The sequence below is a fragment of the Rhinolophus sinicus genome, linkage group LG15 (assembly GCF_036562045.2).
Source record: "Rhinolophus sinicus isolate RSC01 linkage group LG15, ASM3656204v1, whole genome shotgun sequence".
Classification (NCBI taxonomy): domain Eukaryota; kingdom Metazoa; phylum Chordata; class Mammalia; order Chiroptera; family Rhinolophidae; genus Rhinolophus; species Rhinolophus sinicus.
In genome coordinates this window covers 3,308,077-3,335,248 of record NC_133764.1, presented here as the reverse complement: position 1 = coordinate 3,335,248, position 27,172 = coordinate 3,308,077, and the positions used below count along the sequence as shown (strand labels likewise).

The 27,172-nt window shown below is 47.9% G+C and overlaps 1 protein-coding gene across 1 annotated transcript; it reads right to left on the bottom strand.

The window, feature by feature from the left end:
• Nucleotides 1–1,292: 1,292 nt before the first annotated feature.
• On the bottom strand, nt 1,293–26,902 carry ADORA2B (adenosine A2b receptor). Its single transcript, XM_019757400.2, has 2 exons — nt 26,450–26,902; nt 1,293–5,211 (listed from the first exon to the last, which is right to left on the bottom strand). Exons 1-2 carry the CDS (start codon nt 26,782–26,784, stop codon nt 4,572–4,574), a joined length of 975 nt encoding a protein of 324 aa, XP_019612959.1. The 5' UTR covers nt 26,785–26,902; the 3' UTR covers nt 1,293–4,571.
• Nucleotides 26,903–27,172: the final 270 nt, after the last annotated feature.

The following is a 27,172-nucleotide window of genomic DNA, read 5'->3' as shown; positions in this document are numbered from 1 at the left end:
TGCGTCCTGCTAGATGAATAGGCAGACCCAGGCTCGCCTCTTCTGAGACCTCCATCCTGAGCAGCTGAGTGACTCTTTTTGCATTCTTTCTTTCTTCTCCCTGCTTTCAAATTCTTTTCAAAAGCCTTTTCCCACTTTCTTCTGAAACCTGTCTTTCTGCTCCACTGTTTACTCCTTACTTATTTTCATATTTTCTTCAGATGTGTGGTGGAAGTTTCAGAAACTTACACACATCTGTTAGATGCCCAGGTGAAGAAACACAACAAAGTGTAAATGAGAACTTTCCCCACCACCTCTGTACACTCATCCCATGAGGTTGGCTGCTAAATCACTAGGCAGAGGAACAAAATGGTTTGTGTGGATGGTTTAACTAGCCTGAAACTCTTCAGTTTCATTGTGTGAAGTCCTCAAGGGCAAAGCACTGAGAAGGAGAGAAGAGTCTGCACACAGGGAAGCCGAGTTTCCACTTTTGTGTAAACATCACTGCGGTTCTTCCCAGTGCAATTTGCAGAGCAACTCTGAGTTATCGGATAAATTGAAGGGAAGGAAGTGGCTTTCCAGCACCCCTTTTGAAGTCTAATCCCATCTGTTCTGTTCTTTCTAGGTACTTGGAAGTTCTGGTAAAACATACATATGTTTGGCTTCTTGTCATTACTGTTCATGTCCTGCATTTGCCTTCTCAGTGCTACGGAAAAGTGACAGCCTGCTGGTGAGGACGGGGAACTCATGCTACTGTAGTTGGATTAGGAGAGAAATTATTAGCCCTTATTTCATGGTTTAGGAGTTGTAGAAAATGGGTATTTTACTACATGTTGAAACAAGCGGTAGTTTATTGTCCTTGACGTCAGTTAATCATCTCTTTAGGGTTTACCCTCCAAAGTTGCAATGTCATTTTTTAAAACTATATCAACCCGGATTTTATATTTAAAAGGTCATGGACAAAACTTTGGGGAGGGCAACAAGATAATCCTGAAAGTTGGCACTGGGGAATTAGATGGCCCAATAAGAATATGAACTAAATTGGATGCTGGCAACTTTGCATAACCCCAGCTCTAGCCATGAGGTGTTTCTTCCTACTGCCTATATGACAGCCTGGCACTTAGCCAGGCTTGACTTTCACCTGAGGCAGGGGAGCACATTAATGCTTTGCTAATGTCACAGGAGTCCACATCATCATTCAAGGAACAAGACTCCTTGTGTCAAAGGAGAAACCACTACCCACCTGAGAGCAGGTAGCTATATTTTAAGTCTTGCCAAAGAAGAAAATTATAGCGTCCATTCCATTCTTCCCATTTCTTTTACACTGTTAACTTTATTAAACATCTTGGGAACTGGGTGGCAAATTGGGTATCCCATTGTACAAGAGGCCACATTCATAGCTGATGTGCTGTAGGTTTATTTCACTTATAAAATGATACAGACCAGGCCCCCTTCAATATCTAAAGCTGTTCTGTGATATGAGGTCCAACATAGAGCATCTCCCCAGAGGTGTGTACAGGCCTTTATATGTGAGCGTTCTGCCACCCCAACATTACCCTCCCACTCCAGCCACCCACATCCCCTGGAAGTGGTTAAAGGAGTAGACTGTAGATTCTGCACACATGGTTAAAATGGGGATAAGAGCTGTTCTCATGGGGTAACTGTCAAATTTAAATGTGATAATCTATGAGAAGCACTTAGCAACACAGTACCTCAGGGAATGTTACCTGTTGCGATTAACAGCTTTCTGAAGGTAAAGAAGAAAATATAATTCAGGACTAAAATGAGTTGCCTGTCTTGGTTATATAACCTGTGCCAGCTGGATCCAAACTGGTTCCCAAGACAGCTGACAAAGTAAAACTTTTTTGTCCCCTCTGACTTCTAGAAACAATGCATCTGTGTCATCTTTATCTGCAGTTTTTCAGCAGTGGGTTAAAGGCCCATAATCTGTGTGCCCCACTCCTTTCCTACTAAATGTAATAGTAGTAAGAGGTCTTGGGTAGTCCTGCCCTGCCAATTTCTAATGGTCTGTGTGTTTTGTCTTCCAGTGCAAGCATCTCTTGGCAGTTTATCTTAGTCAGGTTATGAGGACCTGTCAGCATCTAAGTGTCTCGGACAAGCAATTGACTGAAATATTGATGGAGAAGAAACAAAAAGCATAAAAGGTACAGATTGAGCATCATTATCTATCAAAATAGAAGTCCCATCAAGAAGTACATTTAGGGGCCGGCCCGGTGGCTCAGGCGGTTAGAGCTCCATGCTCCTAACTCTGAAGGCTGCCGGTTCCATTCCCACATGGGCCAGTGGGCTCTCAACCACAAGGTTGTCGGTTCAACTCCTCGAGTCCTGCAAGGGATGGTGGGCTCCGCCCCCTGCAACTAGGATTGAACGCGGCACCTTGAGCTGAACTGCCTCCCGAATGGCTCAGTTGGTTGGAGCGCGTCCTCTCAACCACAAGGTTGCCGGTTCGACTCCCACAAGGGTGGGCTGTCCCCCCTGCAACTAGCAGTGGCAACTGGACCTGGAGCTGAGCTGCGCCCTCCACAACTAAGATTGAAAGGACAACTTGACTTGGAAAAAAGTCCTGGAAGTACACACTGTTCCCCAGTGGAGCCCTGTTCCCCTTCCCCAATAAAATCTTAAAAAAAAAAAAAAAAAAAAAAAAAGAAGTACACTTAACCTATCATGGTTCACATGAAAGAGAAGTGAAGTTGATCTTCTAGAGCCTTCATGTTACTGTCCCTTTCCTCTCCTAGACTGCAGAAGGCACTTAAGTTGGAACCCAGGATGTGTGTACGGTTTGAAGCCCTGTACAAGTCTCCTTATGAAAAGTCTGAATGAGCCTCTAAGCCCCGTGGGTAAAAAATTTTCTACATGGAATCAAGCATTTTAGACTCAAAGCTTAACAGTCATGTCCACAACTAGATTAAGTAACTGAAGTACTAGTAATTTTTAAGAGGTTGAAATGGTAGACGAAACTGAGTAAGATGAAGTTTAGATGAATAAGTGTTGGTTCTTTACCTTAGGTTTAGAAAATTATTCTGCAACAATAAAGATCAGAGTAGAGATGTGGCTAAACAGCAGCAATCATGAAAAGACTTGCTGGGGTTCTGGTTTCGGTGAGCTTGACATATCTGTGGCGTTGGTGCCAAAAGAGCTTAAGTAGGCGTATTACTAGAGGGGTAATATCTAGAGCAGGGAAGTGCTGGTTTTGCACTGCTTGTGTTTTGAGCCAAATGAAGGAAGGGGCTGAAAATCATGTCCTGAAGGAAGCTGAAGATACTACTAGGGATTTCCAGTCTGAAGGAGAAAAGGCAAAAGAGATACCAAGAGGAGTATTAGAAGGGAGAGAAATGGGACTTGATTGGACCCCAAGAGAGTGCAGAGGAGCAGTCATAATGAAAGTGACAGACTTCAGCACAGGACGAGAACTTCATAGGTAAAGCTGTACACAGCCAAAACAGGACCCTGGAAGGACAGGAGTGCCCTGTCTCCAGGGGTTTGTAAACCTACAACTCCTTGCAGGGATTCTGCAGAAAGAACTTAAGCAATGAACAAACAGATGAAAAAGATGACTTTACAGCCTACGAAACTCCCAACCTGTGTCCCAAAAACCTGAGGGACTACTGCATGAAGGCAGTGTGAAAAGGCCGCAATATTGTAGAGTTCTGTGGTTGGCAGAGCCTTTTGTTAACATTGAGGTGTGACAAAATCTATCGACACTATTGAGAAACGGGCTGGGTATAAACTTACTTTTTTAAGCAGTCTTCAGGATAAAGGATAGAAGGTAGATGCAGCTGTGTGTGACAAGCTAATGCAGCACCTTAAACTTTTTTTTAAAAAAAAGTTTTATTTTGCCTAATATACATACACGATTATATAATTTCACTTTGTAAAATTTTCACTTTGGGATCCAGCAAGTTGGCAAAACTTGAACTTGGGAGAGAAAATTCACTATTAGCTCTAGGAGGGGAAAATGGAATCTGGAAGAGGAGGGACCCCATTTCTCTAGGGTAATTTGCTGTATATGGATAAGAATGTTATCAAAATTGTTATCTGATGATATTCTACTTATGAGAGTATCATTTTCCTAAATTAATAGTTTCTTGATTAAAGACTTACACTTTTAATTTTCCTAGTCGCCTTCCTAGGAACAAGTATATCATTTTAGTGTGTCCAACTTTTATTTTTCCATTGCCTTTAAGTTTAAAAAATATTTGTATTATAATATTTCACAGTATTTCACAGTAAAATAGTTTTAATCATTTTCTACCATGAAAGAGACAGACTTCAAAAAAAAGTTACTCTTTTACAGTCTGTTCGGACCATCAGCATCATCCACGCAGTAAGAGCAGCCAGACAGAACTATATGTATTTGTCAACCTCTGGAACCTACTAATAACATGTACATATCAGTTAGATATGTGGTAACTCCAGACAAGTGCTCGAAAGAGGCAACTCATGCTTGTGAGGTGTAGCTGTCTTTCATAGTGACAGTCAGCCGGTCATGTCCTGTCCCTTGGCATACTGTGAATTTGCCTTCTCCTCGAAGAGAACAGAGCTTGGGTCATAGGCCCCTATCAAGAGCGAGCCTATGCCCTCGCCTGCCCATTCCCACTCTTGAGGACATCTGTCTGGCAGAGAACGTACCTGGAGATGATTTTGTGAAAAGTACAGCGGAAGTCTCGGTTCCGGTAGGCATAGACAATGGGATTGACAACTGAGTTGGCATGTGACAGGAGGATGGCTGTGTTCATTGCCCACTTGGGCTTATCCTTAGCCCGAGCTGGCTGGAAAAGGCTGACACAGTTGATGGCATGTACTGGTAGCCAGCACAGAGCAAAAATCCCAACGATCATAGCCAGGGACTTGGCTGCGTGGATCTCCCGCTGGAGGGTGGTCCTCGACTGGTCCATCAGCTCGGTGCGCTGAAGCTGCCGGCAGGCCACCGTGAAGATCTTGATGTAGATCATTAGCATTATGAGCAGTGGGGGCAGGACACACCCAAAGAAATTGAAATACACCATGTAGCTCATGGGGACCACATTCTCAAAAAGACACTTCACCAGGCAGCAGCTTTCATTTGCGGTTCCATCCCAGGACTCTGTGCAGTTGGTGGCACTGTCTTTACTGTTCCATCCCAGGAACGGGGTCAGTCCAATGCCAAAGGCAAGGACCCAGAGGACAGCAATGACTCCTCTCGCTCGGGTCCCAGTGACCACACTCTTATACCTGTTCAAAAGGACATCATCTGTTACCGTCAGTTTACAGTATCCTGCCACCAAGGTCCAGAATTCCACCTCTGCTGTTCCACGGCCTTTACTCCTAACAGCCTCTGAGGTTCACCCTCAGGGCACTTTGACTCTCAACACTAAAGATGTGCCGTCAGGTATAAAGAGCTTCACTCTAACACGCTCAGTAAGATTTTCATTCTTGACTCATTCACTCACCTGTTTAGTGACAGGTCATGATCAATGAGAACGAGCGGAGAAATCTTAAAGTGCTTTCTGACGACCCAGATACTAACTACTCGGTTTTCTAGAAGGCACTGTTCTAGGTGGTTGAGCAGAACATACAAAGATCCCTGCTTTTAGAGGGACTGACATTCTAGTAGAGGGAAACACAATAATAAAAAACAAACCTAAGTTACACAGTATGATAAAAGGTTTTATGTGTAGTACAAAGAAAAGGCAGAGTAAGGAAGATCAGAACTGGCAGGGTCTGCTGTGTTTCCCTGAAAGTAAGCCCTAGCATGATTTTTCAGGATGACATCCCCTGAACATAAGCCCTAATGCGTCTTGTAGAGCACACCTTAATATAAGACCCAGTCTTATCTTCAGGGAAACACGGTCGTTTTAAAGAGGTCAGTCAAGGGAGGCTTCAATGATACTGAGACACTTGAACAAAAGCCTGAGGAAGTAAAGACGAGCCCCCTGGAGTCAGGCAGCGCTGCCTGGTGGGTGGGGTTCCCACAGATACAGAGGCTTGCCTGGGACTGGGGAGCTTCGTGCCTGAATGCCTCTAACCTCTGGAGGGCCGAGAGGCCTGGCAACGTCCCTAACTGTCTCTACTAGCAGCAAAGTTGATCAAAACGGCAATAACTTAGCAAATATTAAGTTTGTTAGTAATTTTTGAACGCTCAAATCTTAAAATCACTAGAAATCGGAATATACATTTTAGACATTTTGCTATCAACTAGTTCATATGTGGTTTATAGCAAAGCTATAAACTTAGCTATTAATAACTGGCCCATACTATGTATTAAATATAATGTACTAAATAAGAAATAAAATATTACCTTGAACTGGAAAAGGGAATAATCTGATACACATTACCTTTAGACTTGCCTATGGAAAATCCCCATCCTTTGCCTGCAGGATAAAGGCCATACTTTTCAGCACGACCCCCAGAGCCCTCCAGCCATAAGTCCCACGTACCCAGACCTGCCATCCCAAATCGGTCGCTCCTGGCTCAGGCTGCTCCCAACATCGCACAAAACAATGTTTATCTGTTATGTTTGTTTTCCGCTCAACTAGAATGTCAACCTCTTAAGGACTAGGACCTAGTACAGTGCTGGCACATAGTAGATTCTTAATAATACGGCCATTGTGAATATAGTCCTCATTTGTTACCTGATTTATTATCAAACAGGATTCCACTTACCAGGAGTACCTGATGCTGTGGCCTGGGCAGGCAGGAGAACTCATACAGTTTGCGGAGGAAGTTAACTGAGATTCTTGCCTCATCATTGGAAACGATCCCTAACCTTTTGTGCTCCCAATGAGGGCATCACTCAGCAGTGGGCAGCGTGGTTGTGGGACCTTTACTTCAGAAGACCTGCTGGGCTTAGCTGCTCACTGAATTTTCTTGGCCAATTAATCCACCTATTTTCAAACCCTTTCTGCTTCCCCATCTCATTCAGGAAAGTGAAGCCATTCCTTTAAAAATGTTATTCCTAGCCATTGCCTCACCAGAGACGTGAGGAATGCAATTAGTCCCTGCAGGATAAGAAGGCAGCCTCCTCAAGGTCAAGCACTTAGAATTACAGGACTTTAGATCCATGAGGCAACCTACTGAACAGCCCTGCCTTAGTCCTTTGTTGTTCACAGGACTCAGCTGTGTTGAATTGAGTACAGCTGAATATAGGCCAGCCCTGCGGGGTGAATTATATTTGGGGTAAGCAAATTCTCATCAGTAATGATCAGTGGTAGATACATGAAGTGTGTGGAGACAGAGCCAGGAGTGCAGTTTCCAGGCTTTTGCCCTCCCATGGAAAGGCGCCGGCTCAGGTAGTAAATGGCCATCAACTGTGATTGCATGGCCATCAGCTGTGGCTAGTTGGCCGTCAGCTGTAACCAGTGAGCCATTGGCCACTAATATAACTGCCATGGCTACGCTAGCAGAAAATGGGGAGCTAGCAAGAAGATGGTGGTTGAGCTAGCAAGCGCGGATTGCAGTTAGCATGGCGGGTTGCCAGCCGCCAGTGAGACTATAGTGGTATGATTCCCCTATCTATGGCTCCATGGGTGTTCCTTTTTGGCCTCACCATGTCCTGCGTTCTTAATGTGGGGAGCGGGAGCTGAGACCCCGCGTGACACCCGACACCCTGCACAACTAGGTGGTTCTGGCAGTGGGAGAAATAAAAGGAAGTCTGTGAGGGTGCTCCCAGGAAAGTTTCCTTCTTGATAAAAGGAGAGGGACCCATAAGGAGAGCTATTCCCCATGACCATCCCTTTCTGCTTTGGATGCTCTTGTGAGAGGCTGTTAGGCCTAGGGCTGCAGCAGCCATTCTGTGAAAGAGGGACAAGCCTGAAGACAAAGTGAATGGCAAAGAGCCCAGGTCCTTGATGACATCTCTGAACCAATGCACCAACCCTACAGCCATCGTAGCTCCGTATTCTAGTTCAAGAGATAATTAAATGTCTTGATTGCTTAAGCCACTCTTACCTGCAGCCAAAAGCATACTCATACAAACTGGAAGGAACTTCTATCTCTTGTAGTCCAACCTCTCTTATTTTACAAATAAGGAAACAAGATACAAAGCCTGAGTAACAAAGGCAACATAAGAACCAACGACCAAAACTAAGTCAGGATTCGCAGGCCTGTGTTCCTTGCACAACGTTATGCTGCTTTTTTTAGTTGACTTTTAAAAAAAGCAATATTGTACACAGAGGGATCACGGGGGTGGCTTCCCACTACAATTCAAAACATCTGGAATCTACCCACATCTGAACTTGTCAAAACTGCTGTATTCTGCACATGTGAAAAACTACTTTATGCTAAATTGTCTTAGCTAAGAAAAAGCAGCTGATTGCATCAGGGAAGCAGCTGGTCAAAGCTTCTCTGCGTTCCCATCACAGCTCTTCTTCCCTGTTGGTTCATTATTTCATTCAGAGTTCTTCCTTTGTACTATGCACTCTGCTAGGCACTAGAAACAATCATAGCCTTCATGGGTTGTAAAACTAATGGGAGAGACAAGTAAACACACAAATGTGTAAGTACAAATCAGAATGAGTGGCCAAACCAAAATGAATGGGATGCAGATAAGAGAAAGCAGGAAGACTTGGGACACGGCACATCTGGGAAGGTCTCTGAAGCCGAGCTAAAGGTTGAGAAGGGGTGAAAAAAATTGAAAAGTGAAGAGAAGAGCATTCCAAGCAGAAAGGACAGAATGTGTAAAGCTTTCAGCAGGAAAGCATTTTACTTTCCTAAAGAAGCAAATGGAGGGGGCCGGCCCGGTGGCTCAGGCGGTTGGAGCTCCATGCTCCTAATGCTGAAGGCTGCCGGTTCGATTCCCACATGGGCCAGTGGGTTCTCAACCACAAGGTTGCTGGTTGACTGCTTGACTCCCGCAAGGGATAGTGGGCTCCACCCCCTACAACTAAGATTGAACACAGCACCTTGAGCTGAACTGCAGCTGAGCTCCCGGATGGCTCAGTTGGTTGCAGTGTGGGCTCTCAACCACCAAGGTTGCCGGTTCGACTCCTCAACTCCCACAAGGGATGGTGGGCTGTGCCTCCTACAACTAACAATGGCAACCTGACCTGGAGCTGAGCTGCACCCTCCACAACTAAGATTGAAAGGACAACAACTTGGAAAACGTCCTGGAAGTACACACTGTTCCCCAATAAAAATCTTTAAAAAAAGCAAAAAAAAAAAGCAAATGGAATTGTGAACAACTGAAGATGAGGCAGGAGCCAGCTCATAAGCATAGGAAGAAATCTGGATTTTGATATTCAAAGTGCAATGGGAAGTACTAAAGGTGTTGAAGCAGCAGAATGGTATGATTTATGTTTTTTAAAGCTCCCGGTATGGAGATTGAATTTTAGGGGAGCAAAAAGAAAAGCAGATCAGTTAGGAAACACTTTTTGGTGGTTAATTCACGAGAATATCTTGCCTTGGAACCAGGGCGATAGCTGAGATGGTGCAAATAGATACACACTTTGGAGGTAAAACCAACAGGTCTCGAAGATGGATCAGATGTAGGACAATGAAGAGTGAGGGACGATTCCTAGGGCTTTTTCCTCCAATGTATTAACATTTAATACTGAAACTATTAAAAGGAAGAGTGGGTGGCAAGCAGATTAAGATCAAGAGAATGGTGGTGGTTACTATCCTGGTGATCAGTAGAAAGAGAAGATGCAGAATAAAAAGGTAAGATTACTAAAGAAAAAAAGAATCTAAGGAGGTTGGAGGACGTGGAGACCAGGGCACGTGTGGAGGGACACTTCTCTGCTGTGGCAGAAGGAAGAAATGACGGCCGAGGCAGGGAGGTGGGGGCTGTGTGCTGAGATGAGGGCAACATCCCCTTGGATCGCTGTTATTTAGAGAAGTGTGAAAAAATCACCTGAGGGAAAGGAGAAGACTAGGACACTTGAGTAGTCTCAAGGAGTGGAAAAGGGAGCTTGCGAGCAAAATGCAGTGGATGGCCTTTGTGGTTTTGAGGGTGGTGTGGCTTTTGCTGTTGACCAGGTGTCTAGCCAGGTGCAGGCTAGACGATGAGAAACGAAGGCAAAGAGGAGAGAAAGACTGAGGAGGTGAGAGAACTGTGCCCAGGTGCAAAACTCAAGCTGGTGGCTGGTGCCGTCAGCAAGAATGCTGATATCACGGGGTGGCAGCAGTGGGGGTGGGAGGAGAGCAGTGTTTGGACAATGGGAACTTCAAAGGTTCAAGTCTTCTGCAGGAGTGAAGGGGGTACCACTCTGAAAAGGAGAGTGGAGAGAACCAAGAAAAAGATCTCAAGCCCAAGTCCCTACCTGAGGCCCAGGGAGAGAGAAGGGAAGCAGTGTCCTTGTGGGGGAGGGGCAGGTCTCGGTCAAGGCCATGTGGAGGGAACCTTCAGAGAAGAGGCTGAGAACGTAGGGATTCGATGTCCCAGAGAGCACAGTACTTAGGAAAGGGGGTTGGGACTTCAGGGCCAATCAGCCAGGAGACACAGAGTATTGTGGGATTGGAAATACATTGAATTATTTTCTGAGGACCTGAAATACGTGGCTAAAGCTGAAACATCCAACCCACATCTACATTTTCATTTTTCATATATTAATGGTACTTGAAACTTTAAGTAAAAAAATAAAGTTCATCATCCCTTTCTTCATCTAAAACAAGTTCTTCCTAATTTCCTAACTGGCAGATAAGCTTCCCATTCCAGCAGCCTTTAAATTACATGACCAAATGCCCGATTTTGGAGACATATGCCTGCAGACTGCCTCCCGCAGCCGGACAGGACACATCGGTAACGGAACTTCCACTGCCTGAGCACCTACTATGGAACGTACCAAGCTACTGGCTCGTACCTCCCACTCAGTCCATGCCTCACGAGGTCACAGCTGCTGTCTCCAGTTTGCAGATGTGGAAACAAGCTCACCCACTGCCCCTAAATTGCAGTCAGGACACAAACCCAATCTGACTCCGATTTTGCCAAAAGCAGTCATTTTCCTGCTCAGGAACCTCGGCTCTTCTCACAAGTTCCAGTTACCCCGTCTGCTTGGCTACCCAGCCATAGGTCAGCTGCTTCACTTTCTTCTCCATATACACCTGACCTTGCCAAAGCTGCTAGCAGGTTTCAGGGAGACCCCATCGAGCCAGCCACGTGAGAATTGGAGACTTGAAGGAAGAAGCATGTGCTACCTACCATTTGGTAGGCAGTCCTTAAAAGGCAACAAAAAGACTTTCTTTATTCTGTTGGAGGACACAACCAGACCCACAGCAGAAATGCAGGCTCCAAAGACAGAAGTGCTTTGAGCACCAGAGCTCCAGCTCCATAGTGGCAGCACAGTCAGTACCCATGAGACCCACGCCTGGGCCCAGGCACAGGTGGGTGATAGGGAGGCTGCAGAAAGCAGACAGGCGTCCCTGCAGTAAGCAGGATGCTGGAAGGGATGGCCCCTGGGGTTTCCGGCGTCTTCTGCAGGAGCTGGGAACCTGCCGTGTGCTCTCCTCTCCCACTTCCAGCTATGCTTCTGTCCTTTCCCTGAATGCCCATCTCTTCTTGTGGGCTCCATGCCTTGCTCCCTGTGTACCACTGGCTCTCAGAACATCCCCGTATGTGTGTGTGTGTGTGTGTGTGTGTGTGTGTGTCCAACACATTCCTGAAAGGGGGGGCCGTGTCCTTTCCTACATCTGCCCTATGCCAGCTAGTGCTCTTCTGTGGAGGACACTGAGCACAGCAGTCAGGCCAGGGAAGCCAGACATCTGCTCCAAGTGCAGAAGTAAATGAAAGGCAGTGGAGAAAGGAATAAAGGAAACAGGCAGCTTTATTATTCCAGACAAGCATGAACAGTTCCAGCCCACACAAAAGGGGTGTTCTGGGAAAGTCCATGGTCTGGAAAGTGGCTATGCCCACTGCAGTGACGGAGCTGTGCTGTGATCCACCCATTCTCCATATAAGGGGCTCATTAGCTAAGATGACTGATAGAACAGTCACATGGGGGAAATGAACAAAAGGGAACTGTGGACACAGGTTACATAATGAAAAAGGGAGCCGCCAAGTGCTGCATAACAAATGCTGGCCTGTTCCCGGGGCTGGGTCTTCTCTGGCCTCTTCCTAGAGCCGGGGCTTCTCTGGCTGTGCAGTCTGCCCTCTCAGCCTTAGAAATCAGAGTTCCCAGCTCTCAGGGTAGTTGCCCTGGGCAGTGACATTGAGCCTGGCCAGTCCACCCAGGTGTGGATAGTATAAGCTCTGGCATCAGAAAAATGGGGATAATAGTGGCTACAGAACCCACCTCTATGCTGGGGCTTTTAACACAGATATAATGTGTACTTTATAAATGCAAATTGCTAAGTAAATGCATGTGGAGTTCTGTTGCAGCTTCTTAAAATTGTTTATTTAGGGACTTTTTTCTTTATATTGTCTAGCTCACACGTTTCATTCCTCTGTAACACAAACATCTCTGCTATAAAGCAATATAAACCTCATATTCTCTAAAACTGCTGTGAATAATAACAGGACTTAACATGAAAATGGGGCTAGGACAGACAATTCAAAACCTACAAAATTTTGTAACTAGAGCACGAACAAAATACCTTAGGCCACTCAGGCAGGCAGTTTTGGCAGGGCTAGGGGCTGCCACAGTGAGTATTAAAGACGTACCAAAAAGGCAAATGGAAATCCTGGCTAAACTTTAATTAGAGCAAGGCTGATAATGCCAAGGCAATGTAGATGAGAAAGGAGTCCTGAGCCAAGGGACAGTTATTAAGTTGGGGGCAGTGGGCAGTGTGGCCAGCTGCGACCGAGACCAGCAGTCTGGGATGCGTCTTTCTGAGGAGGGAGGCCCAGGATAGGCAATGTTATTTTTCTCCTTGTTCCTGGTGCCCAGATGGGCTCCTGCTGCACAGCAGTCAAACCGAGGGCTTTTTCCTTTCCTGCTGAAGACGGTAATGCTACTCCCGCTATTCCAATTCTTTGGGCAAAATCACAGATGAACCAAAGCAGGTGTCTGCACTGGACCAACAGCCTTGCCTATGTACCTGTCACACGTGCACTAGTTCACATTATAGAAATTCACCTGGAAGCTGACCAGTATGTACTGAAATGCGCCACTGCTCCCACGATACCGTGATTTCCACAGTACTCCCACTTCACGAATCTCCCACATAACTGCATTTTCTGCCTCCTTCCACTGAATCGTGCTCTCCTTCATGGCACAGACTATCTTGTTCACTGTTGGATCCAAAACACCTAACACGGCCTGGCAAGCAAATGCTGAATAAAAGCCTGAATTTATAAGAAGGGACCAGAACTCTGGCTTCTTAATCACACATACATGTTTGACACTCGCTTGGTAGCTCCAAACTAAAGAAGGCATGGGGGCTGTGAGCATGTCTTGAGCCTCAGCTTATAGTTCACAAGAGGCTGTCTGTATAGGAGGGAAAGTTTTATGCGGAGTGGTGGCTTCCCATTTTTCAGATTCCTCATGGAACCAAGTGTTTTTTTGTTTTTTTTAAGTTGTCATGGACAGAAGAAGAAATAGAAAATTTGAATAGCACTGTATCTATTAAAGAAATAGAATATGTAACCAAAAACCTTCCCATACAGAAAACTTAAGACCCACATGACTTCCCTAATGAAGATACAAATAAAACCATTCTTACACAAACAGAGTAGATACTGTTTGGTTCTATTTATTATAAATGAAGTTCGGGTCTGGAAGTGGGAAGGTCTCTCATTTGTGGTAAATATATTGAGGGCAATCTGCTTTGTCTCCAGTCTAAGATGGTGGTAGCTTTAGTCTGCAGGGCAGTCTAAGGACAGGCCAGTGCCTGCCTACCCGCTGTATTCACCTTTAGCATAAGTTCTTCTGAGGAGGCTAGGATCCTCGGCTACTCTGGCTCCTAGAGGTTCTCTGTCTACTCCAACAAGTTCAGATATGTCTGAATCCCAGTGGTAGACCTAGCTGGGGTCTGAGCTGAGTCCACTGCCACATGGAAAGGTGATTGGAAGAGATACCATTTGTCCTCAGTCACCCAAGAACAATGAGGAATGCAGGTAGCAGAAAGGAAAATTGGCAGCACTCCCCGCCAGCTTACTGTGGCACGAGGAGGCGGCCCGAGTGACCTGATAATGATTCAGCCTAGTGAGGTTGAGGGCGAGGGCCAGGACTAGGCCTCCCAGAGTTCACCTCTGAGGCTGTTTCTTGGTGAATCTCGTATTTTGGTTTCATGTTGCATGTGGGACTCAGAGACAGCCCAAGGTGGCTGCACTACAGATTCTGATCTCCGTCACATGAACTAAAAGCCCCGAGAGAAAGGGCCACTGCCTGAAACCAAACCAGAGAAGAAAAAGACACTTTGTCCTCACCCCCAAAAGTTACCCTTCTATGACGGGGGTTAAAACCCACTGCTTCAGATATAACATTAATCGTCAAAAGCATAGGCTTCCATATACACAAACAGAAGAAGACATAGGAGGCAATAGTACCGGTATGTCCCACTGCTGGTGATGCTAACTTTGATCACTTGGTTATCGTGGTGTCTGCCAGGTTTCTCCACAGTCACTATTTTTTCCCTTTTTAATTAGTAGATACCTTGTGATAGATAATGTGAGACTTTGAAAATATTTGCCTTTCATCAAACTTTCACCAATTAGTTTTAGCACCTATTGCTACTTGCCTGAACCAGTTATTACTATGATAGTTGCCAAATGATGATTTGCTTAACTCAGTCATCCCTAGTCAATTAGATGGCATTCTACTATAAGCAAGAGCTCTCCCAACTCATTATTAAAAAAGAAAAAAATCTCCTCACTCTGTTTATTGCAAGGGCCTAGAAGAAATGATGCTGCAGTAGGAATGAGCATACCCACCCAAATCCTGGTTTCTGAATACCCCTCTCCACTGAAAGGAAGCAGGGCTCCTTGGAGAAATGGCTGATTCCAAAGCTGGAAAACATGTAAGTCTGAAAAACCTTTCTGTGCCCGAAAGTAAGGAAGTGCCCCAAAAATTGATGGGAGCACTCAAGCAGAAGTGAACTTGAATGGCTCCCATTGGCCAAATTTGGGCATCAAAATGAATTACAGGAATGGATTATAACACATTGAATAAAAATAAAACTAAGTCCATACTTGTATTAACACAATAATTTAAAGGAAGAGCAGGGAAAAGACAAACCTCTTCTTTACAGAAGAATACCAACTAATAAAGGTGAAAGGAATGAGAGAAAAGAAAATTACCATTTTACGTGGTAGTAACTGATTCAGGCAACAAGCATCAATGGGAAAAACACACCTTCACAGTGACAAGCCTGGCAGACAGCCTTAACCAGGCTATTAGGTTTAACATACCAGCAATGGGACAGACTGACATTGTATGCCTTCTTATGTGATGGACTGCAGTGGATACAACACCATATAGATAGCATTCCAACATTAAACAACCAAAAACGTTTTAACGTGAATCTAGTCATAAGGAAACAACCAAACCCAAATTATGGTACTTACTGTAAAACAGATAACCTGAACTCCTCAAAAATGTTACTGTCTCGAAAGAGAAAAAAAAAAAAAAAAGACTGAGAAACTATTCCAGATTAAAGGAAACTAAAGGAATTAAATGCATGTATGACTTTTTACTGGAAAATGGATTAAAAAAAAAAACCCTATAGAGAACATAATTGGGATAACTGGGGACAACTGATATAGACTGCACTGTATCACTGCCCAAACATCTGGGAGTCACCCTGGACTCTTCCCTCTCCCTCATGCCCAACATCCAGCCAAGTCAGCAAGTTGTCTTGCAGCTGTTGCCTGATACCGTCTTCCAGCCACAGGCATACCACGCGGTGGTGTTGGCACAGACACACTCACCAATCACACTGAGTGGCACTGCAGATTTCACACCCATAAACCCCACCACAACTAGCCCTGACCAACCACATCTCTAGTCCTTGTTCACTGATTGTCGTTTCAGGGCCCATCTTTGGTTCTCCGGATTCCTTCCTGTCTGGTCTTTTGGTTGGCTATGTGGCATTACCTGTGGCCCCTCTGCTCCAAATAGTGCCAGATTCCTTGGCTGCCCTTGGATAACAACCTTCTCTGGTGTAGAAGTTCAGATTTTACACATCTTGAAAGTCTCTGGAGTCTGCCTCAATCTCCATGGCCTCTACCCTGGTCATGCTTTCTTCCTTCTCACCTGGATGACAACTGGCCACCCTACATAATCTTTTCTCCTCCAATCCATCCTCCTTGCTCTTCACCAGAATGACTTTTATAATGCAAACCTGACCATCAAACACAAAAGGAAATACATTCATAACCATCCTAAAAACAGAAGTGGAAGGTGACATCAGCAAACGGGAGATATTGATGAGTTTCTAGAAACCAGAAGGCAGATAGGATCTTCACGATGGGGCATGAAACCCTAGATCAGAAATGGGTGGCAGGAAAGGGAGGCTGCAGCCTACCGGACAGCAGGTTCCAGAATGGGAGTTAGAAGAGGAAAGGAAATCAAGGGAGAGACTGGCTTGGACGAGTTTGTGGGTTGCCTCACCTACCCAGTCATTGTCCCCCATTTACCACAGAGCTGGGAGCTTATTCCCAGCTCCACTCGTGCCCAAAGCTGAAGCTTGAGGCCCAGTGATGGAGGATGGGGTGGGAGGAAGCGTGTTGATTATACACACTCTGTCACGTGAAGGAACCTGAACCTTGTGAATCCAAAAAAGGCTTTTCAAAATTTTAAAACATTTAACCTTAAAACAAAAGTAAAAATAGGATTGCTAAATTAAAAAAAAATAAAAAATAAAAAAATAGAAGAACCAAGGGGGGGAAGTCAAGGAACTCTTCCAGAGGAGAATGAAAAGCTAAAGTATCAGATATTTATATATAAGAGAACATTTAGGAGACAAGGAAGATCAGTCAAGGAGGGAAAGTATCCATCTATCTATTAAGAATCCTAGAAGGAAAGAATAGAGAAAATGGAGATAAGGAAATAATCAAGAAAATACTCTTTTTTAAAATTTCAGAGCTGAAGACAGACTTGTCTTCAGATTGGAAAAGTTCACCTAAAAGTGCCATCCTCAGTGAAGGAGAAAAGCTGAAAGTCAACATGTAGATTCGGTTGCATGAAATTTCAGACCACCAAGCCAAAGCAAATGATCCCAAAGTCTTCCAGAGAAGAAATGCAAGTCACGAATAAGAACCTTATGCACATCAGACTTTTTGAGCAACAACGGGTATTAAAGCAACGCCTTTAAACTTCTGAATCATATCCAGTCAAATTACCAATTACATGTGAGAAATAAAAACATTTTTGGCATGTGAAGAACCCAGGAAGTTTATCTCCCATGTCCTGAAAAGGTTACGTAAGGATGTGTATACAAACAAACAAATATGGAGTCCCAGAAAGGGGCAACAGAACACCGAATGCAAGAAATGGTCGAACCTGGGGCAGCAGGATGGCTCAGTTGGTTAGAGCACGAGCTCTGAACAACAGGGTTGCCAGTTCAATTCCCGCATGGGATGGTGGGCTGCGCCCCCTGCAACTAAAGACTGAAAAACGGAAACTGGACTTGGAGCTGAGCTGCACCCTCCACAACTAGATTGAAGGACAACGACTTGGAGCTGATGGGCCCTGGAGAGACACACTGTTTCCCAATATTCCCCCATAAAATTTATAAAAAGAAAAAGAGAAAAGAAATGCTCGAACAACTCCAAGAGTACGAAGAAATCACACCTGCCAGCTGGGCACCACGCTCAGAAGGCAGCTAGGACAGTGAGAAACGAGGGTGACGGAGAAGCGGCGTCATCATAAGGATGTGGGAAGCCATGTTCTTCCTTTAACTTGCTTCTAATTTCCTGATGAATCCAAAACGTGCAGCAGACTAAAACGTGGTGTACTTCTGAGCAACGGAAAGCACCTAGAAATGGAATCCACCCGACCTGATGATGAGACCTGTCTTCGTGAGAAGCATGAGTTTAGTGACAGGAGTGCATTTCCTACTCCAATCATACTGCTCTGTTCTGGGGTGAACAAGAAATATACCAGTAAAGCATCATATCAGGTTGGTGCAAAAGTAATTGCAGTTTCTGCAGTTATTTTTAACCTTTTAAACCTCAATTACTTTTGCACCAACCTAATAAATGCAGTCAATCAGTTTGCAATTTTCAGAAACTCTACCAAGTTCAGCGAACTTTCCTATAGTTACAGAATAAAATGCAAATGGTATTAATCTTGACAGTATAAAAGTAATGGTATAATATAAATGTGTTCATTTCATAATTTGTGTAGGAAAAAAATAACCACAAGAAACAGTAGTTGCCTTTAATGGGTAAATTGGAAAACCAGAGATCAGAGATTGGTGGCTACTTTCACAGTTTACCTTTCTATATGATTTCAATTTCTTTACAACAGCGTGAATTACCTTTCTGAAAGTAAAAACTGTTAGGTAGGTAGTGTGCTAAGAGTAATGGTACAGTTAATAGGAGGAGGCAGAGAAATGTCAATGGCAAGGTAGTAGTATACTTTTCCTCATTTTTCTTTAACAGTTAACAAATACTGCCTATAATTGGTGGAATTAAAAATAGAGGCTGAAATATGATCCCCAGAAAAAAATAAAGATACTGTATAACAAAAATTGGCAAGAGCGGCATTGGGATGAAGGCTACGTGAGCCACAATCCCCCTGTTACGTGGTAGCGAGTCAACAGATTCTGTTTAAAGATGGCAGCACAAGCCCAGGTGTTGCCACGGAGAGTGAAGTGACCCTCAGAAGAAATGCCATCAGAAACAGTCTAGGAGGCCTGGCCTGCAGCGGGGCTCATGAGAGGCAAGGGAGGGGACACTTTCGCCTTCCCTTTTGTGCCCTTCTGTACTTGTGTATATTTACCTCTGGGCACACTCGATTTCTAAGTTTAAACAAAACAAACAAATAAAACACCTCCTTCATGGACTTACCAGTACCTTGAGGACAACACCAAACCCCCTTGCAAGTCCGGGCCCTCCTTGATCTGCCTGCTCTGAAACACCCACCCACACCCCAGACTGATGCCCAGACTGGCCGGCCAGCTTTGCTCCTGCTCACAGCCTCCGCCTCAACGCAGAATGCTCTTTCCTCCCATTTATCCCCCACAATCCTCTAGAAAACCCTCTAGAAAAAGCACTCCCTCCTCCCCCGCAGCCCAGACTGAGTGAGAAAGCCATCCTGGAGCTGGTGATGGTCTGTTCTCAACTTCAGTTCTGTCAGAAAGGTACAGCTGCTACCTGCCATTAAGTTCCTGCTGCCAGTGGCGGTGCTTCCAGCCTGCTAGCCTCCGGGGTCAGGAGCACAACCTGTTAATGCTGAGGGAAGAATAACTATGTCAGAAGCCCAGTGTCCAAGGTCAGTAATAAAGCTGAAGCATTAGGAAAGCCTGGGCCTCAGTTTCCCCATCTCAGGAAAGATGAGGTAGAAAGACATCCTCCACAGGTCCTTGCAGCTGTTGGTCAAATCCTGTGACATTTCATGCACACTGGCCAAAGTATAACTTTCTTCTTCCTCACTCAGCTATATTACTATTTATAGTCTCTGTTCCTTATAATATTTAAAGTGTCCCAATCACAGTGTGCTGGCCTCACTCCTCACTCCTAGAAAGGCCACTCATTAAGGATATGTTTCTGGATGAGCACGGTGTTTGGAGACTTCCCCCTCAGCTGTGCACACGCTGGTTCAGGCTCCGGGGAAGACAGGACCACCCAGGACTGGCTTCTGTGTGACCATGGGCTAATCATCACTCTGAGCCTCAGTTTCCTTACCTATGAAATAGGAGGGAAGGTGTCTGCCCCCATAAGGTTGTAAAGGTTAAATGAGTAAGGTTCCTGGCACACAGAAAAGGCTCCAAAAGAGTGGCTGCTGTTTGCAATATTAAAAATTCTAATGTCACAGTAGCCGAGGACGTAATTCCTCATATGTGTCTCTGAAGCTGTGATGACAAGCTGACAGATCAAAACAGTGAGCTATGGAGCCTGGGTGCCACAGAGTAACTGGCCCTGCCAGTGCCGGACCCGATGGGAGACACGTGCCCGCCATTACAGTGAAAGGAGCGCAGGTCACCTGCCGTGTAAATGTTAACTTTTGTCCCTTTACACATGCTTGTTCTCCAGATGACCAAAGGCAACCACCTGTGCTTTTCAGAATGCTGTGGAAACGCTCCCGAGACGGAGGCCAGGCGCTGCTTCCCGGCCAGTGCTGCTCTGGGGCAGTGCGGCCTGATCTGCAGCGGAGCTCCTGGTCACTTGGGGCTCCTACTGCCCGCGGGGGGCAGCTCCAGGCCACAGTCTCCAGGCAGGCCAAGGTGGCAGGCAGACCCTTCTGCCACCATCCTTCAGGAGGAGCCCTGCACTCCCGTTCACAATCCGGAGTGCTCACAGGCTCCACTTTCATCTCCTCTCTGCCCTGCGACTCCCAGGTGCTCCTCGATAACTGTCCAGCTGGTTGGACTCAACCCCCAATGAGGGCACAGGACTTCCAGGAATCCTCCGAATTGGATTACCCAAGTTCTGAGACAGTACTTGAGGGCCTTACTGACAAGACCAGACCTCAGCCTCTGCCTGGGCACCTATGTGCCAGCAGGGAACTAAACTGCCCAGGAACAAGGCCCAGCCGGGCTGGAGGCTCCCATTAGCACTTACAGACGGACTCAGCCACAGCCAACGGCAGCGCCTGCGGCTGCTTTAGTCACTGCCCGGGCAGGGAGGTGGGATTGAGAGGAGTGTATGCTAACAACAGAGGGTAAATAACAGCACAGTGGCACCCATGTCCCTCCTCCTGAATCCCAGGTGACTTTTTCCCCATCCTGAGAGCCGTGTTCCCTTATGCAGGTAACAGGGTGGCCCCAGGACCGTTTGAGCGCTGAGAGTCAGGAGCAGGAGTAGGGGGCCTCGCCAAGCGAGCGCTGCAGCAAGTCCTCGGGCCGGCCCTTGCCCATCGCACCTGCCGGCTAGCTGAGCACCTCTGCCCGTTCTCCTCAGACCTGTGAGACACCCTTTCAGAAGATGCTTTCCCCTCTTTTCATCACTAAAACTTATTGGACGATCTTTCTTCTGACATCATGCCACCAGAGAGCTCTGCCCATTACTGGGATCTGCCATCTTGGACCCTCCCTCCCCACATGATTTTTTGCTCAGTCCCCCTACACTGTCCCAGTTTCCCTCCGTAACACACACTCTTCACCTAGTCACTCATGTATTCATCCAAAATGTGGGTGCCTACCCCATGCCTGGCATCATGGCGAGAATTGGGTCCTGGTTACATAAGACCAAGCCTCTCTCCTCAGGAGTTCATGCTCCAGGCAGCCAGAGACCATAACCTAGTAAAGACATAATTTAATAACGATCGAGTCAGTAGTAAATAAATGTGGTGGCTGAGAGAAGCCTGTTCAGATGGGGGGAAGTGAGGAAAGGCAGTACAGAGACTGTGGCTGGGGAAAGAACTTGAACCAGCATGGCTGTGCTTTAGTGAGTAAGGTAGGGAGGGGCGCAAGATGGATGGACAGGAGCCAGATCACACAGGGCCTTGAGGCCAGGGTGGAACATTCAGATTTTACTCTAGGTACCACTGCACAGCTTTACTCAGGGGAATGACGTGACCTGACATGCTACAAATGAGTCTCTCAGGCAGCTGTGTGGAGAAGGGGGAGATGAGGTGGGGGGCCCATGGTGGCCCCGCAGGAGCTGGCTGAGAGCTGCTAAGAGGACACGTGCAATGACATCCAAGAAGTAACCATTAGATTCTACCAAAAACGGAACATTGCAGTGGTGACCTAACAGGAGCAATTCAATGACACCATCGTGACAATGGAAGTGGAGGCAGTGAAACTGGATGACTCATTGGAAAAGCTTACTGTGACGGGAAACAAAGGTTGAGCCAGTAAGTGGAGAGGGTGTGCGGTCCATGGAGAGTTGACTTAAGCATTTTCATGTATTAATGGTGATTTCCTGGGGCTACGATAACAAAGTGCCACAAACTTGGTGGCTTAAAATATTCTCTCCCAGTCCTGGAGGCCAGCAGCCTGCAATCAAGGTATTGGCAGGCCCACCAGAGGCTCGAGGAACGAATCCAGTCCTTGCTTCTGGCAGCTGCCCAGCATCTTTGGCTGTGGCTGCAGCACTCGTCTCTGTATCTCTGCCTCCATCGTCACACCACGTCCTCCTTCTATCCTGCAAGTCTACTTTGTAAGGATGTGACTGCATTTAGGGGCCACCAGTTAATCCAGCATAAGCTCCTCCTCCCAAGATCCATATAAGGAAGTAGTCATGCCTTTCCCATGTAAGGTGATATTCACAGGTTCTGGGGATTAGAATACCGCTATCTTTTTTTTGGGGGGGGAGGGGGCACCATTCAACCCACGACAATAGGAATGATCTGGAAAGAAAGATAAATACTCATGTGAAGAAGGGAGAACCCAAAGAGAAAGGTCCTTGAAAAAGCTGGAGGGGTAGGACCCAGAGTTCAAAATTTACCTTCCTAGCTTTATTTCAAAACAACATTAAAGGTGAATTTTATCATATGCGAAATGTTGCTCAATAAAAAAATAAAAAATAAAATAAAAAAACTTGAAAAAACACTCAGAATGCCCTGCCAACTCCCACCCTACAGTTCAGTCAGCTAGGGAGCTAAGTGGAGGTCACATGTTTACTTCAAGTCTTGCTAAGAAGTCTTCAACACCTATTCACAGACCCGACATGTGAGGCTGCAAGAAAAAGCAACAAAGGGGAAGGGAGGGTGACAGGCTCAGGGTCCATGGACAGGTAAGACAAACACGCCCCTTCTACTCTCTTGATGGATGCAGCCAACCAAACACTCCCTGGAAAACACCATCCTCAGCCCACTGGGAAAACAGCTGAGACTCAACACTGCAATGGAGGAAACAGTCCAGAGCAGGTAGGGAAGGCCCCTCCCCATCCCATCTCAGCTGGGTCAGTGGCAAGAAGGGGACCAGGATTAGATTAGGGAGGAGGACGTGCTCCTGTTGGAAGTGACAGCCCGGGAGCAGCCTGAGCAGACACGGCCGACCACGGGCACACAGCCCCCAGCTCCGACAGCAGTACATGCCTGGCTCTCCTGTGTGCACCTCCCCCTCTCCATCCTGCCCACTCCCAGTGGCACCACTGAGACTGGACCCTCTGCCAGGAACATCAGGCACTATGTGGACTTGAACTAGAGGAAGCAGACGTTCTTCTGTTTATAGACACCCCTCACTCAGAAGGCCTGATGTGAGAGCAGACATTACTCCTTTCCTTTTTTTCCGCTTTCTTCCTCATCCCCCCTACCCCCGCCCCCCAGCTGCAGTTCAAGCTGTTGCTTCTCAGTCTAGTTGTGTAGGACACGGCTCCCGGGCCCATGCTGGTATTATGAGCTTTGTGCTACCCCCCCATGGCAGTCGGTCGCTGGTCGGCCGCTCACAGCAGCTCACGGCAGCTCTCACCAGCTGCCGGCCACTCACGCTGGCCACTGGCCGCTCCTGGCCCAGGGCAGCCCACACCGACCTCCAGCAGCTCACGGCAGCCCAGCTCCAGGGAGAGCCGTTGTTCACAATCTTAGCTGTAGAGGGCACAGCTCACTGGCCCATGTGGAAATCAAACTGGCAACCTCGGCGGTTTTAGGAGCACAGCGCTCCAATCACCTGGGCCACTGGGCTGGCCTGACCCTACTCCTTTTCAATTCTGGCCAAAGTTGTCATTTTTGTGCCTAGAATCTTCTCGGGGCTCCCCTTTCCTCCTGCACTGTAATCTTCCCCAGGTTAGTAACTGCCTTGGCAACTGAGTGGCAGATGGGGGCTGTGGTCTCCGTGGCCTTGAGCTGTGCTCACAGCTGACAACACAGGCCTCGCACACACAGCCTTGGGGCACAAATTCCTTCCAAACCTACCGCACCAGTGAACTGGCTGGAACCTAGGGCAAGTCCAAGGACCGTATTTGCCCCCACTCCCTGGACCTCGTCTTCATCACTCTCTGCCTCTGTAGGGGAGACACCTCCTCCCAAACAGGGCACTTCCAACTCTACTCCCACCCAGCGTTCCATGACCCCAAGGGAGGCTTCAGAGCCAAGTCAGAGCTGGCCGCTGGCCCATGTCAATGCAGTGAAGAGGGGACTCAAGTCTTCCTGACTCCAGGAAGCTTCCCAGGCTCTGGTGGGACAAGAAGTCCCCACTTAAAGTACTGATACTGGAATCACACACACACCCCACCCCAGAGATTCTAATTCAGTAGGGTCCCGCAGGACCTGTAATCTGCGTTTTAGCCTGTTCACAGGCACCAGCCGCCAGGAGGGCTCAGGAGACCTGAACCAATACATCTCGCCAAACCATGAGGGTGGGGACAGATCAGAGGCCCATACCTTCCTGGGACAGGGAGCTGGAGCTGCTTGCACACATCTCTTCCAGACCTCTAAACTCACGTGGGTAGGCCAGGAGGGCAGGGATGGGACAAACTTCATGGTGACTCTCCACTGAGCACTCTGCCCTCCCTACCTCTACCTCTCCTCTCCTGCCCTTAGCAGATGCAAAGGAGAAGTCAGAGGCCTGTGATTCACATTTCTTTCTCCTTAACACACCCACACCCATTTCTTTCAAGACTCCACCCAGCACAAACCAGGACAAGAACTAACAGATTTAAACTTTTATTGAACTTCCTGCTCTACGGGGCACAAGGGATTCTTCCAGTAACTTCCACTGAGCTGGGATCTCTTTGGACCACTGCCAGGGGCAAGCCCAAGGGGTGTCTGTGATATGGGCAACTCAGAGTGGGGACTTGTGATTGCCTGCTGGATGCAAACAGTCCAAAGACCATCGAGTAAGCCACATGAGGACCAAGAGGTAGGAAAGGGACCACGAGAGAGAAGAGTGTGCCATGCTGCCCTAAACCTTGGAAATCCCTGGGCTCTCACACCTGATGGCATGCATGAGGCCTCCTGGTCAGATGCCAAAGGCAGCAGCACATGGAAAAGGCCCAGACACGCAGATCAGGCTCACAGGCCGGCCGAGCAGGAGGTTCCTGTTCAGATTGGGACCGAGAACACAACCCACAGTGACCAAGCTTAACATGTCTGCCTGCTAAAAAGGATTCTGGGAGCTTTCTCACAGTCAATTCCCTCAGACACATTTCCCTTCCAACTACCAAATTACTGCAGGCAGGATCCACTTCTAGAAACGGCAGTATGCTTTCTGCCCACATCCCAAACACTGATGCCACACACAGCCCCTGCAAGACAGCCTGATGGCACAGTGGGAATACGATGCCAGCTCTGAGTTCAAGTCCTGGCTCCGACACTCATTCCAGATGCCCCATCCTGAGAAAGAGTCTAATCTCCCTGAGCCACCATCCCTTCATCTATAAAATGCAGGTAATAGTACCTATGCTCTGGAATTACTGCAAGGATTAAAGGATATAAATTTAATATAAACTTCACATAGTTGGCACTCGACAAATTAATTCCTTTCCTTCCCGCCTACTCCTGCGACTCCATTTCCTGTCGCAGCCCCAAACCCAAAGATATCCCAAGCTCCAGGGCCAGAAATGCCAAAGGGGCCCAGGCATCAAAGCAGAGCATAAATGCTGTCACTAAGCCCTAAGGTTGCCCTGACACTCCTGCTCCCAAGCGCTCAACTCTGATTCAACTCTGATTCTTTGGTCAGCTACAACTGGGGCTCCACTGCCCTTGCTGGCTGGCTCCGTGTCCTGAATCCTACATTTTCTCAGTGTGAGAGCAAGAGAAGATGAGTAAGTTCTCCAGTTTTCTGAAATCCTAATAGCACTCTCCCAGCCTGCCGGGACAGACAGAGAGGCGGGGATAAACAAGGCTGCACATCGGCATGAGGCCCTAAGGCTCTTGGTGAAAAGAGCAGCATTTTACCTCTTTTTAAAGGTATATGGAGGTGATTTGAGTCACCATTAAGCATGCAGGGACACATGTCCATAGCATTCCCCAAAGTTAACTGTCACCTCCCCGCCCAGGGCGGCCTCGCCCCGATTTTGTGCTAGGTACATTCTGAAGTTGGGTCGTGGGTAGTGTCCACTCTGACAAGGCGAAGTCCCAGCGTCCAAAGTTGCCCTGGAACCTCCCCGGGCGGCCCGACCCCCAGCACGCACTCACAGGGCCGCGTCTGGCCGCCAGTGGGCCGCAGGCGAGGGGTGTGAGGAAACAGTTCTCGCCGCAGAGGAAGAGATGCGATCAGCCAGCCTCCCGCTCCCGGACCTCCACCCGCCCGCCGCGGGCCGTGCGCCCGCCGACCACACTTCCCGGAACCCCTAGAGTTGTCCCTATGCAGGTGCCCTTAAAGAGGCGTGCGCATTCCGGGGAGCAGAGGCCTCCAGGGACCGGCCCGGGTCACCCAGAGGGTCTGGGCAGCCCGGGCATACGCGTCTCTGGGGACGGTCGGCGTCTGTCAGGCTGGGAACCGGAGCTCAGAGCGCCCCGCGCGCCTCAGCTTGAGGACAGGAACCTGGCCCCGGAGCGGGGGTCCTTGGCGGGGCTTCCACGGGGCTCGGGGCTGCCGCGCGCCTCACCTGAGCGGGACGCGGATAGCCAGGTACCTGTCGACGGCCACGGCCAAGAGGCTGAAGATGGAACTCTGCGTGAGCACGAGCACGAAGCAGGCGAGGAAGAGGCAGCTGTGGAAGTCGGTGCAGAAGCCCAGGCTGATGGTGATAGCAAAGGGGATGGCAAACAGCCCCACGGCCACATCGGCCGCTGCCAGGGACACCAGGAAGTAGTTGGTGGGCGTCTGCAGCGTGCTCGAGGTGCCCACGGCGGCGCACACCAGCAAATTGCCCGCCACTGACAGCGTGGCGATGGCCAGCTCCAGCGCCACGTACAGCGCGTCCTGCGCCTCCAGCGGCATGGCCGGTGGCGTCGCCTACCCGGGCTGCGCCGAGAGCGGGCAGCCGCGTGGGCCCCGCCGGGCACGGCCCGAGCGCCCCGACCGCGCGTCCTCCACCCGCTTCTGACCCTCCAGGCTCGCACGCCCGGGGCCGGGTCCCAGGGGGCGGGACCGCGGGGAGGTGGCGGTGTCGATTGGCCGGTGTGCCCGTCCGTCTTGGACTCCCAGCAGAGACCGCCCCTTGCCCGAAATCAGGTTACACTAGCGCAGGGGCCACCCCGGGTTCCCGCGCCTCGGGGTGCGGGCGTGGGGTCCCGAGGCGTCCGATGGTAATCACGTCTAATAAAGTCAAGTTCCCCTACTTTCCCTAAAATTCCAACTTTCCCTAAACTTCCAAAAGTGGATGTGT